At 43.3% G+C, this 24,372-nt stretch overlaps 1 protein-coding gene across 1 annotated transcript in view; it reads left to right on the forward strand.

Moving 5' to 3' along the window:
- The first annotated feature begins 1,245 nt into the window (after positions 1 to 1,245).
- Positions 1,246 to 24,372, forward strand: part of LOC127594459 (dynein axonemal heavy chain 12-like) — a 30,055-nt gene continuing 6,928 nt past the window's right edge. The window contains exons 1-47 of the mRNA XM_052056328.1: positions 1,246 to 1,332; positions 6,978 to 7,104; positions 7,247 to 7,273; positions 7,360 to 7,549; positions 7,684 to 7,753; positions 7,856 to 8,014; positions 8,086 to 8,281; positions 8,441 to 8,629; positions 8,950 to 9,103; positions 9,980 to 10,071; positions 10,152 to 10,330; positions 10,418 to 10,553; positions 10,872 to 10,997; positions 11,089 to 11,223; positions 11,496 to 11,689; positions 11,762 to 12,002; positions 12,085 to 12,270; positions 12,398 to 12,598; positions 12,683 to 12,877; positions 12,965 to 13,086; positions 13,182 to 13,317; positions 13,411 to 13,557; positions 17,346 to 17,465; positions 17,635 to 17,791; positions 17,884 to 18,056; positions 18,150 to 18,302; positions 18,376 to 18,615; positions 18,765 to 19,010; positions 19,103 to 19,222; positions 19,335 to 19,444; positions 19,522 to 19,705; positions 19,786 to 19,926; positions 20,019 to 20,102; positions 20,246 to 20,434; positions 20,539 to 20,658; positions 20,797 to 20,985; positions 21,078 to 21,229; positions 21,314 to 21,452; positions 21,531 to 21,697; positions 21,788 to 22,043; positions 22,135 to 22,431; positions 22,612 to 22,790; positions 22,990 to 23,182; positions 23,285 to 23,446; positions 23,628 to 23,822; positions 23,945 to 24,078; positions 24,142 to 24,304. Of these exons, the coding sequence (XP_051912288.1) occupies positions 1,331 to 1,332; positions 6,978 to 7,104; positions 7,247 to 7,273; positions 7,360 to 7,549; positions 7,684 to 7,753; positions 7,856 to 8,014; positions 8,086 to 8,281; positions 8,441 to 8,629; positions 8,950 to 9,103; positions 9,980 to 10,071; positions 10,152 to 10,330; positions 10,418 to 10,553; positions 10,872 to 10,997; positions 11,089 to 11,223; positions 11,496 to 11,689; positions 11,762 to 12,002; positions 12,085 to 12,270; positions 12,398 to 12,598; positions 12,683 to 12,877; positions 12,965 to 13,086; positions 13,182 to 13,317; positions 13,411 to 13,557; positions 17,346 to 17,465; positions 17,635 to 17,791; positions 17,884 to 18,056; positions 18,150 to 18,302; positions 18,376 to 18,615; positions 18,765 to 19,010; positions 19,103 to 19,222; positions 19,335 to 19,444; positions 19,522 to 19,705; positions 19,786 to 19,926; positions 20,019 to 20,102; positions 20,246 to 20,434; positions 20,539 to 20,658; positions 20,797 to 20,985; positions 21,078 to 21,229; positions 21,314 to 21,452; positions 21,531 to 21,697; positions 21,788 to 22,043; positions 22,135 to 22,431; positions 22,612 to 22,790; positions 22,990 to 23,182; positions 23,285 to 23,446; positions 23,628 to 23,822; positions 23,945 to 24,078; positions 24,142 to 24,304 (7,467 nt within the window). The 5' untranslated portion in view covers positions 1,246 to 1,330. The remainder of the gene's footprint in view (positions 1,333 to 6,977; positions 7,105 to 7,246; positions 7,274 to 7,359; positions 7,550 to 7,683; positions 7,754 to 7,855; positions 8,015 to 8,085; positions 8,282 to 8,440; positions 8,630 to 8,949; positions 9,104 to 9,979; positions 10,072 to 10,151; positions 10,331 to 10,417; positions 10,554 to 10,871; positions 10,998 to 11,088; positions 11,224 to 11,495; positions 11,690 to 11,761; positions 12,003 to 12,084; positions 12,271 to 12,397; positions 12,599 to 12,682; positions 12,878 to 12,964; positions 13,087 to 13,181; positions 13,318 to 13,410; positions 13,558 to 17,345; positions 17,466 to 17,634; positions 17,792 to 17,883; positions 18,057 to 18,149; positions 18,303 to 18,375; positions 18,616 to 18,764; positions 19,011 to 19,102; positions 19,223 to 19,334; positions 19,445 to 19,521; positions 19,706 to 19,785; positions 19,927 to 20,018; positions 20,103 to 20,245; positions 20,435 to 20,538; positions 20,659 to 20,796; positions 20,986 to 21,077; positions 21,230 to 21,313; positions 21,453 to 21,530; positions 21,698 to 21,787; positions 22,044 to 22,134; positions 22,432 to 22,611; positions 22,791 to 22,989; positions 23,183 to 23,284; positions 23,447 to 23,627; positions 23,823 to 23,944; positions 24,079 to 24,141; positions 24,305 to 24,372) is intronic.

Genomic DNA, 24,372 nt, shown 5'->3' on the forward strand with positions numbered 1-24,372 from the left:
GTTTGCATGTTCTCCCCATTCTCCAGGTACTCCTGTTTCCTCCCACGTTCGAAAGACATGCATTCCAAATTGTCTTTAGGTGTGATTGTGACTGTTAAAGATTGTTTGTCTTTGTGTGCCCTACAATTGGCTGGCAACCAGTTCAGGGTGTACCCCGCCAACTGCCCAAAGACGGCTGAGACAGGCCCCAGCACGCCTGATACCACTGTGGGGATAAGCAGATTTGAAAATGGATTAATAATAATAATAATAATAATAATAATAATAATAATAATAATAATAATAATAATAATAATAATAATAATAATAATAACTATTGCTGTTCTTGCAATAATATAATAAGAAATATAGCAATTACGATTTAGGGGTTAGGTTTGGCAAGAAGTGTTTTTTTTTCAGAAACGTCATGCTATAAATTACAATGAATGGGAAAAAATCGTATTGCGCAAGGTTTTATAGGTCAAACTCAAACAAACAATTAAGAGAAACAAAAGCCTAATGTGCTAAAAAAAGTAAATAGCCACTGTCACAAATATGTTAGAATATGAAGGAATTTCTGAAAATTTTTTATATATATATATATATATATATTCATTCATTCATTCATCTTCCGAGCCGCTTGATCCTCACTAGGGTCGCGGGGGGTGCTGGAGCCTATCCCAGCTGTCTTCGGGCAGTAGGCGGGGGACACCCTGAATCGGTTGCCAGCCAATCGCGGGGCATATATATATATATATATATATATATATATATATATATATATATATATATATATATATATATATATATATATATATATATATAATAATTAATTGATATATTTGTTGTGTTACATGTTTAGTTTTATTGGACGTTTTTCTACGAATCCCCTGTCAATGAATTGCGAGTACAATATGAGTTTAGGAAAAGTCCACAGGGAAGAGGGGAAAAAAACAAGTTGACATGCCCCGCCTTTTTCCTGAGAAGCCTCTCGGTGGTGCTGTGACTATGGCAACGGAGCGCCGAAACATGCTGCACAAAGTCAATGGGGAAACAATCAAAAGGATTCCACTGTAAAATAGAAGCGCTGCAAAGTCTATGTGAACGAAAAGGCACTTCAAAGGTAAGTAGCCTTCGAGAAAAAAACATTTATGGAAGATCACGTGTTCAATCGTGGGGGAAAATGCCTCTGTACATGTGCTTCTCTTATTGAATAACAATAAAAACCTGTTGCTAAGAATAATACTGTACTTTGTTGCTAGAAATGTCGGCGAAGCAGAGACACACAAATCACAATCAACTCCTGGAACAGCGGTGGAAGAAAGTGCAACAACAACGACTCCATTTACCAATGTATGTTTGTACTCCCTTTACAGTTATTCTTGGGAAAAGTACTCATTCTGATTTTCAGCAGAAATACTAGATCCGAAAGGTACGCAATATTTTAAAATAGCAGCAATGCAAAAAATAAAATAAATAAATAATAATAATAATAATGATGATAATAATAATAATAATAATAATAATAATAATAATAATAATAATAATAATAATAATAATAACAAACAAACAAACAAACAAACAGAGCTTGATCACAGCAGTTGCTTTCTGGCCACCAAGAAGTTGACCTCACAGTGGAGAGGTTCGATTCCAGCTCTGGTCTTCCTGTATGGAGTTTGCATGTTCTTCCCATGCCTGTGTGGGTTTTCTCCAGGTACACCGGTTTCCTCCCACATTCCAGAAACATGCATGGCAGGCTGATTAAACACTCTAAATTGTCACAAGGTGTGAGTTTGAGCGTGAATGCTTATTTGTCTGTGTGTGCCCTGCAATTGGCTGGCAACCGGTTCAAGGTGTCACCCGCCTACTGCCTCAAGACCGCTGGGATAGGCTCCAGCACGCCCTGTGACCGTTGTGAGGATGAAGTGGTTCGGAAAATGAATGAATGAATAAAAAAATAAAAAAATACTCGTCTCACCCTTTGGGTGGTGTCCGTCCCTCATTCAGCTCGGGTCCTCTACCAGAGGCCAGGAAGCTTGAGGGTTCTGCGCAGAATCCTTGCTGTTCCCAGCACTGCACATTTCTGGACTGAGATGTCCGATGTTGTTCCCGGATCTGTTGCAACCACTCATCTAGTTTGGGGGTCACTGCTCCGAGTGCTCCGACCACCACAGGCACGACTGTCACCTTTAGCTTCAGGCTCTCTCCAGCTCCTCTCTGAGGTATTTCTCGAGTTTCTCGTGTTCCTTCTTTCTGATGTTTCCATCACTTGGGAACGCTACATCCACTACAACGGCTTTCCTCTGCTCTTTATCTATGATCACGATATCTGGTTGGTTCGCCATTACCATCTTGTCAGTCTGGATCTGGAAGTCCCACAGGATCTTCGCTCTGTCATTCTCCACCCCCTTCGGAGGTGTTTCCCATTTTGACCTTGGGGTTTCCAGTCCATACTCCTCACAGATGTTTCGGTAGACTATGCCAGCCACCTGGTTATGGTGTTCCATGTAGGCTTTCCCTGCCAGCATCTTACACCCTGCAGTTATGTGTTGGATTGTCTCAGGTGCCTCTTTGCACAACCTACACCTTGGGTCTTGTCTGGTGTGGTATATCTGGGCCTCAATGGCCCTGGTGCTCAGGGCCTGCTCCTGAGCAACCAGGATGAGTGCCTCTGTGCTATCCCTCAGGCCAGCCCTCTCTAGCCACTGATAGGACTTCTTGAGATCAGCCACTTCGGTTATGGTCCGGTGGTACGTCCCATGTAGGGGCTTGTCCTCCCATGACGGTCCCTCTTCCAGCTCCTCATCCTCTGTTCCCCGATGTCTGAGACATTCTCTGAGTACGTCATCCGTTGGAGCCTTCTCCTTGATGTAATCATGGAGCTTGGATGTTTCATCCTGGACAGTGGCTCTCACACTTACTAGTCCCTACTTCCTTTCGGCTTGCGTACAGTCTCAGGGTGCTGGATTTGGGATGGAACCCTCCATGCATGGTTAGGAGCTTTCGGGTCTTAACGTCCGTGGTCTGAATCTCTTCCTTTGGCCACCTTATTATTCCTGCAGGGTATCTGATCACTGGCAGGGCATAGCTGTTCATTGCCCGGGTCTTATTCTTGCCATTGAGCTGGCTTCTTAGGACTTGCCTCACTCGCTGGAGATATTTGGCCGTAGACGCGTTCCTTGTTGCCAGTTCGAGGTTGCCATTGGCTTGTGGTATACCGAGGTTCTTGTAGCTGTCCTCAATGTCTGCTATTGTTCTTTCAGGGAGTGAGACCCCTTCAGTGCGGACTACCTTTCCTCTCTTAGTCACCATCCGACTACATTTCTCAAGCCCGAATGACATCCCGATGTCGCTGCTGTAGATCCTGGTTGTGTGGATCCGGGAATCTATGTCCCTTTCGCTCTTAGCATACAGCTTTATGTCATCCATGTAGAGGAGGTGACTGATTGGAGCTCCATTTCTGAGGCGGTATCCATAGCCTGTCTTGGTGATTACTTGGCTTAGGGGGTTCAGTCCTATGCAGAACAGCAGTGGGGAGAGTGCATCATCTTGGTATATGCCACATTTGATGGACACTTGGGTAAGTGGCTTGCCATTGGCTTCAAGTGTGGTTTTCCACATCCTCATCGAGTTCGCAACGAAGGCTCTTAGGGTCCTGTTCACCTTATACAACTCCAAGCATTCAGTGATCCATGTATGTGGCATCGAGTCATAGGCTTTCTTGTAATCAATCCAAGCTGTGCACAGGTTGGTACGTCGGGACCTGCAGTCTTGTGCGACTGTTCTGTCAACCAGGAGCTGATGTTTGGCTCCTCTGGTATCTCTACCAATGCCCTTCTGCGCTTCGTTCATGTATTGATCCATGTGAACACTTATCTTAGCCGCAATGATGCCTGACATGAGCTTCCATGTTGTGGAGAGACAGGTTATTGGCCGATAGTTGGATGGGGCTGCACCCTTTGAGGGATCTTTCATGATCAGGATTGTTCGCCCTTCGGTTAGCCATTCTGGGTGAGTCCCATCCCTCAGCAGCTGGTTCATTTGTACTGCTAGGCGCTCATGGAGTTCTGTGAGGTTCTTTAGCCAGTAGGTGTGGACCATCGCCCTTCGGTTAGCCATTCTGGGTGAGTCCCATCCCTCAGCAGCTGGTTCATTTGTACTGCTAGGCGCTCATGGAGTGCTGTGAGGTTCTTTAGCCAGTAGGTGTGGACCATGTCCGGGCCTGGTGCTGTCCAGTTCTTCATATCTGAGACTCTTTCCTGTATGTCTGCCACTGTTATGGTAACTGGGTTCTGTTCAGGGAGGTTGCTGTGCTCCTCTCTCAGGGTCACCAGCCATTGTGCACTGCTGTTATGTGCAACCTCCTTCTCCCATATGCCTTTCCAGTACCTTTCAGTTTCCAGTCTTGGTGGGTCGGCTCTGTTGTTAGGACCCTGCCACTGAGCGTACACTTTCGCAGGTTGTGTTGCGAACAGCCTGTTTATTCGTCTGGCCTCATTCTCTTTCGTGTACCGCTTTAGGCGACCGGACAAGGCTTGGAGCCTTTGTTTGGCAGTTTCGAGTGCTTCAGGTATGGTCATCTGGATGTACCTCTCGGGTATCGGCCTTTTCATCACACCTCTCTGGGCCTCCGTCAATTGACTCACATCTTTCCGGGCCGCCTTGATCTTAGCCTCCAACCGTCTTTTCCATGGTGGGTAACGTATCTCATGGATTCCATGGTTGCTCTTATAGCCCAGAGTCTCCAGGATCACTGATGCTGAAGCGTATATCAGCTCATTGGTTTCTGTGATCGTTACGGTAGGGATCGCCCTCAGTGCTGCATTCACACTTTCTATGAGACTTTCAGATGGTACTTCACATAGCCGTTGTAATCGGTTTCTAGGTTGCCCAGCTTTCATTCTCGCCATGATCTTAGCTTTCAGGTCAGTTGCTGCCTCGCTCAGCATTTCATTCATTGGGGCTGGCCACCCAATCTCATCATCTGCATTCATTGGGGCTTGCCTCCCAATCTCTTGTATGACCTCCTCCTCTGATCTGGCAGCCTGGGGCCCTTCGCTATGGAACCTGCGTTGTACCTCATCAATCTCAAGTTGTGACAGCAGTTGCCGTTTGTGAATGTTGGAACACTGAGCTACTAGTTGTTTCGTGGTCAACCGTGACTGTGGGTTTCGAAGTAACCATTCAGCCCACATTCTCTGCATGTAACCCCTCTGACTAGGGTTGCTTGAGTAGTAGCATTCCAAGAGAGCCATGTTATCGCCTCTCGCCCATCTCCGCTTTGTTCCAGTAGCCCATTTTTCATCAAGGTGCTCTGGTTCCCCAGCACCTGACGCAGACCTTGTTTGGCCGGGCGACGTCTGAGCCGGCATGTCATTCGTTTTATTGTCTCTCATCATTGTATGAGGTAGGCATTAGCGTGAAGGATCTTGCCCAAGGACCCACACTGGATGGTGTTATGTGCTCATTTTTGCCCCAAGCGGGATTCGAACCACCGTCTCCCGTATGCCAAACCGATGCCTTACCAACTGAGCTATCCAGCCGCTATTAGCGGTATATATATACACACACACACACACACACACATCCATCCATTTTCCGAACCGCTTGATCCTCACTAGGGTCGCGGGGGGTGCTGGAGCCTATCCCAGCCGTCTTCGGGCAGTAGGCGGGTGACACCTTGAACCGGTTGCCAGCCAATTGCAATACAATACAATACAATACATTACATGATGATTTATATAGCGCTTTCACAACAGCGGCAGCTGTAACAAAGCACTTAACAAAACAGTTAACATAAAGTAAAATAATAAACACAACACATAACAAAACACGGACAGTCGTGCAGTCCGAACCACTTTTCCATCCCACGCTTTGTTGTTTGAAGCAGTTTGAGATGAAAGAGGAGAGAATCAAAGTGTCCTTTAACCAGTGGATCAGAGACGTCATGCTCAAAATGTGCACACGTCGGCTACAAGCTAAGTTTCAAAGTCAACAAGAAGCTGTAGCATCCATTGACGAAGAAAGAGATTGGTTCACTTCTCCTGTCCCATGGAAATCCATTTCAATTCCAAGCGGCGACTCACGGTTCCAAATGCGCATCGGCGCTCTGCGCCAACGCTCCTCTCTCCTCATCCTCAACTTCAGCAACCATCCATCCAGCCGCACCAACGCCGACTGTCCAACAGCGCCGACATAGCCACTGAACAAAACGGGCTTGTGAAAAATGCTGCCCATTACAGGCGCAAAAACACAAGCGCCCCGACAAGCGTCCAGCACCGACAGTCAATGGCGCCGACATTCCTCCCAATCAAAATCTGTGCTGGTACAGGCGTTGCTGCCGAGAAGGCGCAACCACCAAGCACAGATACTTCTCCTTTGACGAATGTCGTGGCCAAAAAGCGCTGAAAACAGTCCATATCAGGTCCACACGATGAAAAAACAAACAACATGTGACAAAACAAAAGACAAAAACACCAAAAAAGAACAAAAAAGCAAGGCTCTTGAGCACTTGCCGAAGGCTGCCTACTCGGGCGCCATCTTGGAAAACAAAACAAAAAAAATTGCAGGGCACACACAGACAAATAAGCATTCACGCTCAAACTAGCAAGATTGATTTTATCCAAATAATTCTAGGCGTAGACAACATCATATAATTCTGTAAATAAGGCCATGCATGGTCAATGTAGTACATATCGCAATTCAAGCTTTGCCTTTTTTTTACAATGTGTCATTGTCCTGCAGAAGTATAAAATAGTTACAAATGAGATTTGACAAAGTAATGAGTAGAAAGTACAAATATCTGTTTTCAAATGTAAGGAGCGGAAGTTTTATTTATAAGTCAGCAAACTCAATCCTCAACTAAAGCACAGGCACCTAAAAATACTATGTACCATCACAAAGTATTTGTATTTCATTACTCCCTATCAATGTTGCTCTACAATGTACAAAATACAGAGGGTCATTGTGCTGCACAGAGACTGTCAATCATTTTTCAGGCCAGTTGGCTTCCTACAAAGTGGCAGCTCCATGGCTGTGTCCCAAGCAGTGGAGGCTTACAAGCTGAACAAAGAGAAGGGGAGAATTGTGCGCAGCCCATCACCAGAGCCTCAATTCCCTCCCAGTGTAAGATATATTCTTACAAACCAATGTTCGCGCTGCTGTCACAAATCATGCATGAAAAAAAAAGTGGTATAAGATAAGATAAGATAAGATATCCTTTATTCGTCCCACATATTTCACGTATAATTCAACTTTTGCGTTACAGATGCAAAGTGAAGATCGGAAGCACAGAGTAAGTTTAGTTTTTGAAAGCCAATTCCACCTGTGGATCATTGAGTGTTCATTGGCTAAATTGAGCGACCTATTTCATGTATGCAGATGAACCGCATATTCTTGAGGCAGTGCATAGAAAGCCGCCCAGTCATTCCAATCCCGCAGGAATGGTTGGACTCCATCGACGGTCAAATCCCCCCTCAACTCAAAGACAGCCCTCAGAAAAACAAACTCCTGTATCAGCTCCTCACGGAAGTCAGTGACAACTTCCATGATGTTATCATCAAATACACAGGTATTGACCATGAGCAGTGTTTCTGTCTGTTTGTGTGTATGTACACAGGATGTACATGTGTTTGTGTGTTTTGTCCACCTAAATCTAAAAAGCATATGTCTAAAAACATCTCACATTCTGTGCATTTGTTTAAGTGGACTCATTCCTGAAGGATCCAGAATGTGAAGAACCTGCTCCAGAAAAGCAGATGTCTCTTCCACTTGAGTGAGTGTTTCCCGGCCACATATGAGTTGTACGCATTGAAGATAAAATCATGATGGTAATTGAGTTTCTTTGACACTTTTGGAATATGATTTTCTTTTGTAGTATTCTTGAATTTTCCCAAACACGACGCGAGAACTTTGTCACAAGCCGCAGGCTGATGAGGGCAAATTTGCACATTCTCCATCCCATAATGCAAACTGTTTTGGAAATTGGACACACAACATTTTCTTCAATGGCCTTGGTGGATCTGACAGGATACAGGTAAATGCAGAGAACGTCAACAAAGGAACTACCCGTGCTGTTGAACAAAGTTGTACATGATTTTTGTTCAGAGCTTTGGGACCCGTTGATGGCAAAGTGTTGCATAAAGACCTGGCTGTAGAATGCGAGACAGCAGAAGAACAAATCATGAATACCTGGTTCCCTAAAGTCATCAATTTATTAACAAGTCCAAAAACACTGGGTTCAGTTCAAGACAATGCCACGGATGCCTTCTTTGACTGCGCGTGCACCCTCATCTCGAATCAGGTGCAGTTCTGCCAGCAGACATACAGTAATCCGACATGTCTTCTTTTCAGTTTGTTTTTTGTGGCTCTGTTTTCCCCCAGATTGGTTGATTTACTTCATTGACACGGTCTGCACGCTTTCTCCAAATGTCTGTCCGATTTGTCCTTTCCAAATTCCCAGCTGAAAGCCCTGATTCAGAGGAGTGTGGAGGGGTTTGTCTACCCATTTCATCCGGACAACTACCACTACTTACCCATCTTTCACATGTCACTGACATTTAATGATGAACAGATGGGAATATCCCCCACCTTGCAGGAACTTGAAGCAGATGTTTTTGAAATTCTGAATGCCATTACAAATACACTGCAGGTAGGCTCTCTCACATGTCATAAATCTTTTTGTGCCAATTCCCCCCGCCCCAATTTGCATATTATAAGCAGGGATGTTCAGCTCTTATCCTCATGAGCTGCTGTCCTACCTCTTTTAGATGTCTCCATCCTCCAACACACCTAATTCAAATGATCAGATCATCAGCAAATACTGAAGACGCCTGCTCATGATCTTCATCATTTGAATAAGTCGTGTTTGAGAAGGAGTAGGTCTAGAACATTGCTGTCCTGCATGCTGTCCAGGACCAGGTTTGAACACCCCTTTATTAAAGTCTATTTAAAGCTGGTTGTGATCCACAGAAAGTGCAGACGGTTCAGTCATGGCTGGCAGACTCTTCATCTGCATTTGTGGATGCCAAGGTCCCTGATCACACGCTTGCTTGGGCTCATTTTACTCTCACTACAACTCTGCGCAAGAACCTAGAAGAACCTGACCGATACTTTCAGAATTATGGTGATGGAAACATCGTGCCCTATTTTTGTGGCCAGAGCAAATCTAGCGCAAAACATGGTCTAACTGCGCAAGAGTGGAGTTTTCTTTCATTTGGTATTTTCATTGAGGCACGTAGTTGCAAACAGGCGATTGCATCATTGTGGCAGTGAACAAAGCTGACTTGCTACCTGGCGAATGGAGGCAGCTCCTCTCATTCCCTTTAAATTCAGCGCGAGAGAGGGCGCATGGTCTATGTGGCAGAAGTATAAATGGAGTCTCTGGAGTCCATGCAGATCGATGCACCCAAAGCACCGTTTTAAACTACAGTAACTGCAAGATCTTCATTCATTAAGTTGGCCACTGTAAAGAGGGCACTTGGAGAGAGCCTTCCACCTCTGATTGGCCGGGGTGCTTTTAAAAATATATCGATGACGATTTTAATGATCATCCTCACCATCATCATCACGATGTGTTTAAATAATTCATTCCTATGATGATTTTTGAGGGTTCGATGAACACTGTTTTTATATTTATGAATGAAATGCGATAACATTCACCACACATTCACAGCACTCGCAATCTCTATGCCTGCAATGCAACTTAAACCTGCTTTTACCCGGCGTAAAGATTAGAATGCTTACTGCCACCAAATTGTCAGGTGTGCCTGGGAAGTGTAAAAGAAAACGCCCTCAGACGTCGCACTGTCTGAAAAATTCCCCCAAACACTTAAAAACGTGCTGCAGGAAGTTCGCAGCTGCACAAAAGTCATGATGCAACAGTTTTTACGCCCAAGCGGATTTGTGCTGTCTACAAAAATAGAGCCCATCATCTCAAATCACTTCATCATATGTACAAATATTTTAGAGTGTGTTTTTCTAACATACAATTATTTTGTAGTTGACAACTATGACTGGCTGCTCAATGGAACTGCTCAGGCTCGAGTTGAGACCTTTTTTGAAGAAACCCACTCATTTGTTGATTATGTTCAGGTGAGAATCACAACTTCAAAAGTGTCGCGGGCCCCTCCTTCCTGATGAATGTTGATGTGTGATCTGACTGTGCCTTCCAGCAAGTAGAGGAGTTCCGTGACTTGTCAAGAAAGCTTGGCAACTTCCCAACCAAAGTTCACTTTCCAATGGTCCAATTGCATTGTGAGGGTCTGAACCAGGGATTGGCTAAAAAAGCTCAAAATTATGCTGAAATACTCATCAAGAAAATGAAAACTAAACACACACAGCTAGTTCTACAGTGAGTCTCTCATTTTAAGTGGAACACGTACGTCCTTGGTGAACAAGGCTCCTTTACTGCATCAAATTGTTTTGTTTCTTTTGAAAGGATTTGCTCAGATTTTGAAACCATCCGAAGAAATGCTTTGAAAGTGCCAGAGACGACAGATGACATGGCCCAGATTGTTGACTACATTGAAACAACTAAGACACAGAGTATTGCACTTCTTCATGAGAAGATAAAGGTACAATTCACAGTCTGGTCGCTGATTTAACAATTCCCCAAAGCTTCTTGATTCAGTTATTTGGATCAAGGGTATGGAACTTTGATTCCTCCTGATCCCTAGCCTGCCTGCTTTCGATGTCTACATACTCAAACACAACTGATTCAAAGGATCAGCTCATCAGCAAGCCCTGGAGAAGTCTGAAACAATCCTGATCATGTGAATGATGTGTGTGGAGTAGGGAAACATCTAAAACAGGCAGCATATGGCTCTTGAGGAACAAGAATTTCCCAAGCCAGATTTAGTTCATTGAATGTTGTGGCTTTTATCATCTGGCAGAAAGCCCAAAGCAGACTTAGCTACCTCCTAGATGTGCACATATTTGAACCAGAAGATCTTGAACTCAATTCAACTGTCTTCATGTGGCCATTGAAAATCCAAGAGGTGTTTGAACTCAGCAATGAGGTAACGCCCTTCTTTGATCCAACATGTGCATCGTGGTGGTGTTTTTTTTTCAATTATGATTGTACCATGTCAACTGGATATTTGTTTTTAGGCTTTGCAGGAGGCCAGGATTGAAGGGGAGAAGGAGATGTTTGCAAAACGAGAAAGGGTCACTATTCATCTGGCAAAATTGGAACGAAGGGTTGAGGAGTTCCCTCACTGCTCTGAACTTGATATGATGCAGCAGGTATTGTGAATCATTTGTGATTCCATGGTTTTGAGCTTGGTTTGGCAAGAGAGCTGACCCAAAATATTTAAACTGTTATTTAAAGGACATGCCTCATTCATCTCTTCATTAGTGATAATAGACCTTCTTCTAAAGTGTATTGTATATTGCAATCCCCCCAGCAGAGCAGTTCAAGAAAAAGAAATGTATATCTACTGGTTTGCTACGGTCAGGTTATTTGCAGTATTTGGCATCTTCTCAACTATATTTAAACAATAATTTGATTTTTACAGTACTTAACAGAAGTCAGGACTGTTCAGAAGCTGCTTGAGGAGGCTGAGGAAACAATCAGTGACATCCACAAAGACGAAGTTTTTCATCAGTGGGAACAAACATCATACCCTGAAGTGGAAGTCATCAGAGACAGTGTTGAACAGTACCAGAAGTTGTTTGGACTGCTACTAAAGTGGCAACGCACAAAAAGCAGGTCTGATTTGAGTTGCGGATTACATTTGGTGATTTGTTTCGATATTGAATCTAATATTTTCTCTGGGAATAGATGGATGGATGGTTCTTTTGCAGATCTAGATGGTGAGGACATGGAGGTAAAATTGGATGAATTCTTCAGGGAGATCTTCAAGATGTTGAAGCACTTTCAGCAGAAAAAGAGCAAGAACAAACAGGATAAGAAAAAAACAACTGGATTGTCCAGACAACGGCGCAGTGAAGAAGATACAAACAAGAATGAGAGTCCTTCAATTTTATGCTCCACTGTATTAGAGGAAGTCAAAGCATTCAAGGTATCCAATGAGACTTTTGTTAAACGTGTTCATAAAGTTTCACGGGTCCATGCATTCTAATTCAATTATTCTTATATTGGAGGAGCACATCCCTTTAGTGTCAATCCTGTGTAATCCGGGCATCAGAGATCGCCACTGGAGGCAGATGTCACAGATCGTTGGGTATGATCTCACCCCTGATGCTGGGACAACACTTCGTAAATTTCTCAAACAAAACTTGACTCCTTATGTGGAAAAGCTTGAATCAATTAGTGCTGCTGCAAGTAAAGTAAGGATTCCTGAGTTTAGTTTTTTCTCCCCCCCCCCCCCCCCGACCCCCCACTCCACTTGTTCTGAAATGAAAAACAAAAACACTTGGTTTCATAACATGTATCCGCTTTTATACATCTATGTAGGAGTTTTTCATGGAAAAAGCCATGAAAAACATGGTGACTATATGGAGTAGTGTTTCTCTCCAGCATCAGCCTTACAGAGACACCGGTGTGTCCATCCTGACTGCTTTGGATGAAATTCAGGCAATTTTAGATGACCAAATTTTGAAAACTCAGACAATGAGGAGTTCACCATTCATCAAGCCCCTTGAGAAAGAGATCAAGGTTACATAACCTGTCGAACGACAATGTGTAAAGTACAATAAGGACTATCATTAATGATTTTCACCATACCGGTCTGTGATTTAGATTTGGGAGGAGCGTCTTCTTCATATCCAGGAAACCATTGATGAGTGGCTGAGGGTGCAGGCACAATGGCTTTACCTTGAGCCCATATTCTGTTCTGCCGACATCATGCAGCAAATTCCACAAGAAGGACAACTCTTCCAAATTGTTGATAAAAACTGGAAGGAGGTCATGCAGCACTGTGTTAAGGACTCAAAGGTCATTGTCAGCATAAGTTATCATCGCCTTCCATTGGTCAGTCAGTGGTTTGTTGGTGACAATAATGATGAAATTGTCTTCTACCAGCTTCTGGAGGCAACTTCAATGCCTGGTCTACTAGAGAAACTACAAGAGTCTAACAGCCACCTTGATACTATCCTGAAAGGACTAAATAATTATCTAGAGAAAAAGCGTCTCTATTTTCCAAGGTGAACAAAACAACATTGCATTCTTTCAGTTTTAGAGTACTCTATTTATAAGTCCAAAATGTTATTGATAACTGACGTTGCTGCTTGTCACCTAGGTTCTTCTTTTTGTCTAATGATGAAATGCTGGAAATTCTTTCTGAGACCAAGGATCCACTGCGCGTACAGCCCCATCTGAAGAAGTGCTTTGAGGGTGTTGCCAAGCTTGACTTTCTACCAAATCTCGACATTCAGGTCAGCATTTACAACGTGCACTTGCTGCAGTATGTGGCAACAGTTGGTTGATAGACGCCCCTCAGGTACTGTGTGTTTTTCATAATAAATCAGGCCATGTACAGCAGCGAAGGAGAGCGAGTTGCCCTAATCCAACTCATATCCACATCTGAAGCCAAAGGAGCAGTGGAGAAGTGGTTGGTACAGGTGGAAGACTTGATGATTCGCAGTGTGAGGGATGTTGTGGATCGTTCCAGAATGGTGAGATGACATTTTAACTGAAATGAGCCATGGCTCGGAACAATGTTCCCTCTAAATTTCCATCCGTCTGAGCATTCACGTTCACTCCCTGAGCATTCCTTGGACCAATGTAAGCAATATCAGATATGCAACAGCGACCAAACCAGTATCACACCTGACCAAAACTTGTATCATAACAAGTTACATGATGTAGTATGTTATGACAAAATTCAAATTACCTACATATGAAAATAGAAAATATAATTGATATAATCAATATGTGCTCCGGTTTTCCTCCCACATTCCAAAAACATGCGTGGCAGGCTGATTGAACACTCTAAATTGTCCCTAGGTGTGAGTGTGAGTGCGAATGGTTGTTCGTTTCTGTGTGCCCTGCGATTGGCTGGCAACCGATTCAGGGTGTCCCCCGCCTACTGCCCGAAGACAGCTGGGATAGCCTCCAGCACCCCCCGCGACCCTAGTGAGGATCAAGCGGCTTGGAAGATGAATGAATGAATGAATGAATAATCAATATGACATAAATAAAATTGGCCCAAGTTTGTTACTTTTACGTCAATTTAAGCATAATTAATAACGCCAGTCTCTATAACTATGGTCACACATTGTCCACTTGTAAATAAGAGAAAACATGTCGTTTAATAATACACAAGAAATTCTAGTCATCTGACCTAGGAAACGTGGGAAAGAGACTCGGTCAAGGGGCTTGTAAACTATGTCCATATTTGGACTTCCTGAATGGAACGGTCCGTGAGTCGCCTGCAGCCTCTCGTCTGTGGCGAGTGTGAGTGAATGTGTGTCAATCAGTGGTGGATGCTGGTCTGTCAAGGAGGGGAACCTCAATTTCGGTCTTCATCATAAAATGTGTCTGTTTATTTATACGTGAATTCTACTCTCCGTACCTTTTCAAGAAAATTATCTGTGACCCTGTCATACCAACTAGGCGTCTTTTCCAGGGACTTAACTAGTGTCCTCTTTATGGCCAGCAGAGCAATGCTGCTTAAACGGCCTTGGCCCGTGGTGTTGCGGGTGTAAGACTTGAGCCGCTTTAAACAGGAGAAGCTCCTCTCGACACTTGCAGATGCAGCTCCAATCAACATTTTCCCTTCAATTTTGTTGCTGTAGATTGCAAATTTATCCATTGTGGCACAAATAAAGGTTTTCTTATTCTTATAATGACAGCAGTTTGTAGACCTGAGGCATTGCACTGTCTAACTCCATGTCTTTCAGAAACAACAAGAAATCACCCAGCTTTCCCCTGTTGCCCTGCAAGTCCTGGTTTGAGTATAGGACTTGAAGTTCAGACCTCTGTCTTCCTGAATCGTTTTCATCAAAGAGAGTATCGCTAAGATGATTAGAAGAAGTCTCCAGGCCAGCCAATAAACACTCACTGTCCATAGACTCCCAGAGAGCTGAGCGTGCGATGGGCGAGGCAAAACCAGCATTTGTCCAATGACTCGTCTCATTTCAATGCATTGGGGCAACAGGCTCTGAACTCTCGAGACGCCCAGCGTCTGCGCTGTAGACGCTCAGGGTCCACACAGTTTAAAGCACAGTGAAGCTGCGGGAATGAATGAGAAGAGAGTTGCGTCGTAACCAGAAATAAGAAGCAACAGTTGAGCGTGTTGTAGCGCATATTTAGTCAATGACATGTACACACATGTATTTGATCACTTATTTTTGGACATTTTAGGGAAAGCAGTGCTTCCCTTGCAGTCTTAGAGCAATCACCTCTGGTGTCAATGTATGCATGAAACTACCATAGAACAATTGAGTGTGCACCTTCGGTCGCACAACTGAAACTGTAATGGAAGTGTGAATAGTGCGGTGGAAATGAAGGAATGAGTGTAGAAATGTTGTTTGTGTGTGATGCGCGACATCTGTCACTGTGTGCGCTGAGAGGTTGAAAGAAGTGCGCAGTTGCAAATGAGAGCATGGGTAAAGTCAAGTAAGTTCAACATTATTTATAGAGCACTTTCAAACAGCCATCGCTGCATACAAAGTGCAGTTCTTGGTTCTTCTAACAAAGACTGGACCACAGACCTGAGGCGCCGGGCAGGTGTGTAGGGGCGGATGAGCTCAGAGAGGTAAGGTGGCGCGAGATTATTCAGAGATTTGAAAACAAAGAGGAGGATCTTGAAAATAACTCTAAAATGAATGGGGAGCCAGTGAAGTCAAGTCAAGTCAACAGTATTTATAGAGCACTTTCAAACAGCCATCGCTGCATACAAAGTGCTGTACATGGAGCGATTTAACATACACAATAAACAGTAAGACGAAATGGGAATAAAGGCGGTAGAAAGCACCAAGCAGTAAAATCATGCTGAGTCGAACGCCAAAGAATACAAGTGGGTTTTGAGGAGGGCTTTAAAGATGGGCAGCGAGGAGGCTCGCCGAATGTTCAGTGGGAGGTCATTCCAGAGAAAGAGACCAGCAACAGAAAAGGCTCGATCCCCTCTGAGCCTCAGTTTAGTTCTTGGTACTTCTAACAAAGACTGGTCCACAGCCCTGAGGCGCCGGGCAGGTGTGTAGGGGCGGATGAGCTCAGAGAGGTAAGGTGGCGCGAGATTATTTAGAGATTTGAAAACAAAGAGGAGCATCTTTAAAATAACTCTAAAATGAATGGGGAGTGAAGGGATGCCAGAGTAGGAGTTATATGCTCCCTCTTACGAGTACCAGTCAAGAGGCGAGCAGCGGCATTCTGGACCAGCTGAAGGCGCTTAATGGAGGACTGGCTGACTCCAAAGTACAGGGCGTTGTAGTAATCGAGCCGGGATGTGACAAAGGCATGAATTACTGTCTCAAAGTGTTCATGTGAGAGGAGAGGTTTTATTTTGGCCAGCTGTCTTATGTAAGTTGAAAGAAGCTGGATTTAACAACGGCACCAATTTGCCGATCGAGTTTGAAATCACTGTCCACTTTAAGGCCCAAGTTTGAGACCGTTGATTTCAGATAAGGAGACAGGGGTGTCAAACATACGGCCCGCGGACCGGAACTGGCCCCCAAGGAGGTTCGATCAAGCCCGCAGGATAATTTAAAAGTGAAAAAATGCATAAAAGACACAGAATGAATACTTTTAATAAGGTGCAGTTCATGGAGTATCCGCTAGGAGACACTGTTTTGATCAGAGTAGAAGACAATAGCAGTTTCAGTCTGTCACTGAGATCCTCACAAGCTCTAACTCCACTGAAGCCCTGAGACTGTTGTTGACCCAACACAGCAGATGCTATCAAGGATGTGAATACTTTATTCTTTTCACATTTGATAGCACTCGCCTTAATTTGTAAGGTGTAGGCAGGGATTAAATTGCAATTTTGTATGCACATGTGTGAATGGTTTAAAAATTCCTGTCTTGTTAATCTCGATTACTCTGAAAGTGCATTACTATATTTTTCAAGACCAATTGCTTGTTAAGGTTTGGTGCCTTTGTACAATCAGTGGGATCAGTTGCATATATGTGAATGATAAAAGTAGATTGCACATTTGTCGAAGGAAATCTTTAAGGTGCTTCATGAAATGTTTTGGAACAGATATCTTCATTAAATGTCAACATTTTCCAAATGTTCTTGTGCTTCTATAGACCAAAATTAAGGAAAGGCATATTCATTTGGTTATTTATAGCAGAGTATGGTATGATTTTGGCCATATGTGGCCCACAATGTGAAATGAGTTTGAGACCCCTGGCTTAGAGGGAACATTGGGTCAGCTATTTTTTTTCCCCCATGTAAATGCAAACAACTTGAGTGGATGGAAAATCCAAGTCAGTTGTCGTGGAATTGTTGTCTCGGCAGGCATATGCTGCGGCTCCACGGAACCAGTGGGTGAAAGAGTGGCCTGGGCAGGTGGTAGTATGCACCTCACAAATGTTCTGGACATTGGAGGTAAACGAAGCCATCAGGGCAGGTGTTGAAGTAAGTAAGATCTCCAGAAAAGATGTTGAAGGACAAATTAAGGCTCTACATGAAGTTAGAATTTATTCACCTTCACAAATTGTCAACAATTGGTATGAGCAACTGAGTTCATTTCATGACACCTTAAAGCCAAGAAAACGGATAACAATGGATTTGACTTCCTCGACAGGGAATGAAAAACTACTTCCAGCATCTCCAGAATCAGCTGAATGACATTGTTGGGTTGGTGAGAGGGACGCTAAACAAACAAACTCGGATCACGTTGGGAGCACTGTTAACAATTGATGTCCATGCCAGGGATGTGGTTTTGGAACTCATTGAGCACGGTACCTCATGACACAAATGCTATGACTGTCTTTTTACATTACTCTGTTAAAAGAAAATGGGATTTTATTTTCAGTACATGCATAATTTATAGGTGTAGAAAATGAAAATGATTTCCGATGGCTAGCCCAGCTTCGTTACTACTGGAGCAACGGGGATGTTCGAGTTCACATCATGAACTATGATGTTAAGTATGCCTATGAGTATCTGGGGAACTCTAATCGACTGGTCATCACGCCACTGACTGACAGATGCTACCGAACTCTGGTATCAAGACCACAATGTTTGACATGAGTTTCTTGATTTTGTATTTCAACAATTCTTTTTGTTCACGAATAACATTTTCTCATGTGTTGACAGATTGGCGCTTTTTTCTTAAATTTGGGTGGGGCACCTGAGGGTCCAGCTGGAACTGGAAAGACAGAAACCACCAAGGATCTCGCCAAAGCATTAGCTGTGCAATGTGTTGTCTTCAACTGTTCCGATGGACTGGATTATCTTGCTATGGGCAAAGTAACGTCGGACCACAAAAACAAAGTCATATCCGATTAAGATATCTGAATCTAACATAGGTCCTTTTTTTCAGTTTTTCAAAGGATTAGCTTCTTCTGGAGCGTGGGCTTGCTTTGACGAATTCAACCGTATTGAGCTTGAGGTCTTGTCTGTCGTTGCACAGCAAGTACTTTGCATCCAGAGGGCTATTGAGATGAACTTGGAGTACTTTGACTTTGAAGGAACCATGCTGAAACTCAACCCCAACTGTTTTGTGTCCATCACAATGAATCCCGGTTACGCAGGGCGCTCCGAACTCCCTGACAACCTTAAGGTCTTCCAACTTGATCAGTTACACCATTGGGGCTCTTTTATCGCAACATTTGTATCAGAAAATGTGCATTTGGATTCCTTAGCATCAGATCTTGAATCATGTGCTTTTCTATTTATCTTAACATGATGCTGGCCTTTTATTTTCTTCAGGTGTTGTTTCGAACAGTGACCATGATGGTCCCCAACTATGCTCTGATCGCAGAAATCTCCCTCTATTCTTACGGATTCCTCAATGCAAAGCCTCTTTCAATCAAGATTGCAATGACTTACAGGCTCTGTTCAGAGCAGCTCTCCTCCCAGTTCCATTACGATTATGGCATGAGGGCTGTCAAAGCTGTACTTGTGGCAGCAGGAAACCTCAAGCTAAAGTATCCAGACCAAAATGAGGACATACTGGTACTCATGCTGAGCTTTATACAACCAGTGATTTTTTTTCCTAACTTACTTCATTCTGTTGATTGATCGCAGTTTTCTGTTTTAACATCAAGCTTCTGAGGTCGATCAAAGATGTTAACGAACCAAAGTTTCTTTCGCATGACATTCCGCTATTCAATGGAATCATCAGTGATTTGTTCCCTGGCATTTCCCTTCCTAAGGCTGACTATGAGGTAAGATGTGTGAATAGAAATGTATTTTAGTTTTCTACCATGCAGATTCATTGCTGGTGTATGCAGTATGTGTCATCAACTGTGATGTAATATGTGGTCATGTCTTCTTCAGTTGTTTTTAGAAGTAGCTACAGAGTGCTGTAAAAAACACAATGTACAGTCAACACAGATCTTCATTGGGAAGATGATCCAAACATATGAGATGATGATAGTACGGCATGGGTATTGTTACATTTAAAATTCCAAGTTCCATCATTTGGATCAACAAGGCGGTGTAGGTTTAAACTTTTATGCTTCAGGTTCATGCTGGTAGGAGAGTCATTTTCTGGAAAGACCAAAGTTCTCCATGTCCTTGCTGACACACTGATTCTGATGAATGAAAAAGGCTACGGAGAGGAAGAAAAGGTCATTTTCAGGACATTGAACCCAAAGGCGATCACCATGGGACAGCTCTTTGGACAGTTTGATCTTGTTTCTCATGAGGTGGGACCTGCACCTTGGAATTCAATCCACAATTTGTTTTATAGTCCTATTATCATCTGCTTGTCTTATTTTCTTTGTAGTGGACAGACGGGGTTGTGGCCAACACATTTCGCGAGTATGCGTCGACCGAAACACCAGTGCGTAAATGGGTAGTGTTTGACGGACCAATAGATACGTTGTGGATTGAAAGTATGAACACTGTGCTGGATGACAACAAAAAAGTACACATCTATTATTTAGATTCCTTATATTGTTGTTATGGTTTTATGATGATTTATTATCTTGACCATCTTTGTTTATTTTACCACTACAGTTATGTCTAATGAGTGGAGAAATTATTCAGGTGTCCAATCAGATGAGTCTAATTTTTGAGGCCATGGATCTCTCACAGGCCTCTGTAAGTTTGGAGTGATTGAAGAAGTTTCACATTTTAAAAACTATAATGTTGCTCCAACTAAAACTATTCACTGTGAATTAGCATGCAATGCTAAGGTTTTTGCAATGATGGCATGCTTTGAAACAGCATCTTTCCCTTGGCAGCCTGCCACAGTCAGTCGATGTGGTATGATCTACATGGAACCTTCTCAATTGGGCTGGGAGCCTTTAGTGATCTCCTGGATGAATACACTTCCTGATGTTCTGAAGAGTCCTGACCATAACATAATGTTGCTTGAACTCTTTCACTGGTTGCTGCCACCTTCCTTCAAGATGGTGCGTAACCACTGCAGAGTAAGTATCACGGGACAGTGGCATTATCGAGATGCAAAACCTCCAAAGGCCAAAGGAGTGTTCACCAAATTAGAATATGATTGTTGTCACCTTTCTGTTATTAGGAAGTTGTGCCCACAACCAACTGGAACACATCTGTATCCTTATGTAGACTGTTTGAGATGCTGCTAGCTGAACCATTAAAGACAGAGAAAAATGATAAAACGATTCGCATCTGGATCATGGTAAAAATCTTTACGATTTGTTACAACATTGACCATGGACTAACACTTGTACAGAACTGCTCTGACAGGCTTATTGGCTCTATATACATTTCATATCGCTTTTGCACATCAGTTTATGTGGGATATTTGGGATTGCAGGCCGCCTTTTCCTTCTCCCTGGTGTGGTCTGTGGGGGGCAGTTGTGATTCAAAGAGCAGGGAGATGTTTAGTGAGTTCATCAGGGATACAGTGGCTGGAAGATCGGCAGATCATTCAGTTCCTGAAATTGTGGGCAAATGGGAGTGCCCAGTGGACGAGAAAGGCCTGGTGTACGACTATTTCTACGAGGTACCACTGACCTACATCAGACAGAAACTTTTGTTTTTTAAATCGCTACTTTAGAATCACTCTTCTTCAGTCAAATCGAACATCTTGTTCAGTTTAAAGGAAAAGGCAAATGGATTCACTGGAATGACGCCATCAAAAGTGTCAGCCTTGGGGATAAAACCACCAAAGTGCAGGACATCATTGTTCCCACCATTGACTCGGTTCGCTACACCTTCCTAATGGACATTTGCATCACCTATGGAATGTATGTTCGTCTGTTCACAGAAATATGAATGGGATGAATTTGTCCCCTTGTGTAAACTGTTTCAATCTCTGATTCTCTGCTCAGGCCTCTGCTGTTGGCTGGCCCTACAGGCACTGGAAAGTCAGTGTATGTCATGGAGAAGTTGATGAACGGTTTGGACAAAGACCTCTTTTTACCCCTCTCAATCAATTTTTCAGCCCGCACCACTGCCAACCAAACACAGGTCAGGTGGAACCACTGATGAGTATGAATGTTCTTGCAACTTTCACTGGCCTCATTCTTTACTCTTTGTGGTTACCAGAACATCATCATGGCCAAATTAGATAAGAGACGTAAAGGTGTGTTTGGCCCTCCGATGGGGAAGAAGTACCTCATATTCATAGATGATGTGAATATGCCAGCACTGGAACAGTTTGGAGCTCAGCCTCCCGTGGAGCTTCTTCGACAGTTTATGGATCACAAGAAGTGGTATGGGCCATGGCCACCCCGACACCAACATAAAGACTGAATGGAAGAGGATACAAAACACTGATTGACTAATCCATTCTTTTCTGGCAGGTATGACCTGAAGGATACTTCCGGCATCAAATTAGTTGACATCCAGGTCATTACAGCCATGGGTCCTCCTGGTGGCGGGAGGAATGCTGTGACATCTCGCTTCCTACGTCATTTCAACATTTTTAGCATCAATTCTTTCAGTGATGAGACCATGGTTCGCATCTTCTCCATTATGGTGGCATTCTATCTCAAGAACAATGAATTTCCACCAGAATATTTTACTATTGGCAGTCAGACGGTGACAGCAACCATGGACGTGAGCCCTCCAGATCGGACTGATACCTTTATTCATATCAACAAACACTTATCTTTCCAATAACTTGAGTTTTTCAATTTTATTTTCAAAGGTCTACAAGCAAGCCATGGAAAATTTGCTTCCGACACCAGCCAAGTCTCACTACACGTTTAATTTGCGTGACTTCTCACGTGTGATACAAGGGTGCCTGCTTGTGAAAAGCAAATCTCTGGAGAACAAACGCACAATGATTCGACTGTTTGTCCACGAGGTCTTCCGCGTCTTTTATGACCGTCTGGTGGATGACAAGGACCGAGCATGGTTCTATCAAATGATGACCAAGATCCTCAAAGACCACTTCAATGAAGCCTTTAACATGGTGTTTGATCACCTGAAACAAGGCAGTAAAGTATGTTGACGTTTTGTTTTTCTGGTTGTTTATTATTCTGATGTCAGTAAGGACTATTGTGAATGATTTGAGTGACTCAGGCTTGTTTTTTGTCATGCTGCTTGAGATTACAAGTTTTGATGTTTCTAAAAATGAATCATAAAATTGAATGCAATTTTAATTTGATATCTTATTTGTCAGTTGGTCGAGGAAGATATGCACACTCTAATGTTTGGCGACTACATGACCCCCGACCTCGAAGCTAATGAACGCCTGTATGCTGAGGTGCCTTCTGTAGAAAGCTTTGCTGAAGTGGTGGAGTCATATCTCCTAGAATACAACCAGATAAACAAGAGCCACATGAATCTCATCATCTTTCGGTAAATTATAATCCTAACACCGTTGAAGTTCTAAATTAAACCCAATGATATACTGCATGCATGATGTTAAAAACTGCTGCATTCATTGATGGTTTTAAGTACACTCTTCTTCGAAAAAACAACAACATTTTTTTCTTGATAAATTCACAATGAAATACTGCTGACATGGCATTCTTAAGAATTTTTTTTTCTGACACAGTTATGTCTTGGAGCACCTGTCTCGTATAAGCCGTGTGTTGAAGCAGCCAGGAGGGCATGCTCTCCTTGTAGGAGTTGGAGGCAGTGGGCGCCAGTCCATCACTCGTTTGGCTACTTTCATTGCCAAGATGAATCTTTTTCAGCCTGAGATCTCAAAGAGCTATGGCATGGTTGAGTGGAGAGATGACCTTAAGGTCAGTGTTGTGCTTGTTACATGCATACAACACATTGCTTTGTTTTGCTATTGTGGTTTGTTCTGTGAGTGTGATGTAGCACATTTGAACTTGATATTACAGAAGCTGCTCAAGGATGCAGGAGTGAAGGGTCAAAGAGTCGTATTTTTGCTCACTGATGCTCATATCAAAGATGAGGCTTTTCTTGAAGATGTGAACAGTGTGCTGAACACAGGAGAGGTACCCAATCTGTTTGCTACGGATGAGAAACAGGATATAATTGAGGTATGACATGAATTAAAGGACAGTACTTTATGTTACTGATTATTATGTCATTGTTGGAATGGGGTTCATGTTCACGTCACTTTGTTTATTAGCACAATAGACGAGCGCAAATATGAAGTTCACCATCTGCACACCCACAGGTGTATTTATTTACCTAATCTCATTTTCTTCCCATTTCCAGACAGTGCGTCCCATTGCCCAAGCAAAGAATAAGAGTGTCGAGTTGAGCCATTTGACTCTGTTTGCCTTTTTTGTGGCACGCTGCAAGGAGAACCTGCACATCATTGTGACCTTCAGTCCCATTGGCGAAGCCTTTCGCAATCGCCTACGGCAGTTTCCGGCTCTTATTAACTGCTGCACAATTAACTGGTTCCGGGTACCGAATGCATGATGAACAGGAGTTTTTGCTGATGTTTAAAACAAGCCATACGACACAAATGTGGAAAATAGTCAACGTTTATTGGCTATCAACACACATTTTTATCTGCACCCCAACAGGCTTGGCCGGAGGAGGCTCTTGAGCGGGTAGCCAATGCCTTCCTGAAGCCGTTGGAGATGAAAGAAGATGAAAGGAAGGAAGTCATACTGATCTGCAAAACATTTCATACCTCTGCCAGGCAGCTTTCAGAGAGGTATGATATGAGTGTTCAAAGGAAGAGTTCAAATGGCTCCCGGCTGGAACCTTTCTTTTGCAGATTCCTCTCTGACCTTGGTCGCCATAATTATGTTACACCCACATGCTACATGGAGCTCATGGCAGCTTTCAGTCACCTCCTCACAATGAAAAGAGGCTCCATCATGAAGGCAAAGAAAAGATACAAAAATGGTCTCGAAAAATTAGCCTTTGCTGAATCTCAGGTACATGAAATGCTACAGTTTGATTTCAGACTTTTCCCCCCCATCACAAATATGCCATGGTTTAAACT

This window comes from Hippocampus zosterae, chromosome 2 (genome assembly GCF_025434085.1).
Source record: "Hippocampus zosterae strain Florida chromosome 2, ASM2543408v3, whole genome shotgun sequence".
In the NCBI taxonomy this organism is placed as follows: domain Eukaryota; kingdom Metazoa; phylum Chordata; class Actinopteri; order Syngnathiformes; family Syngnathidae; genus Hippocampus; species Hippocampus zosterae.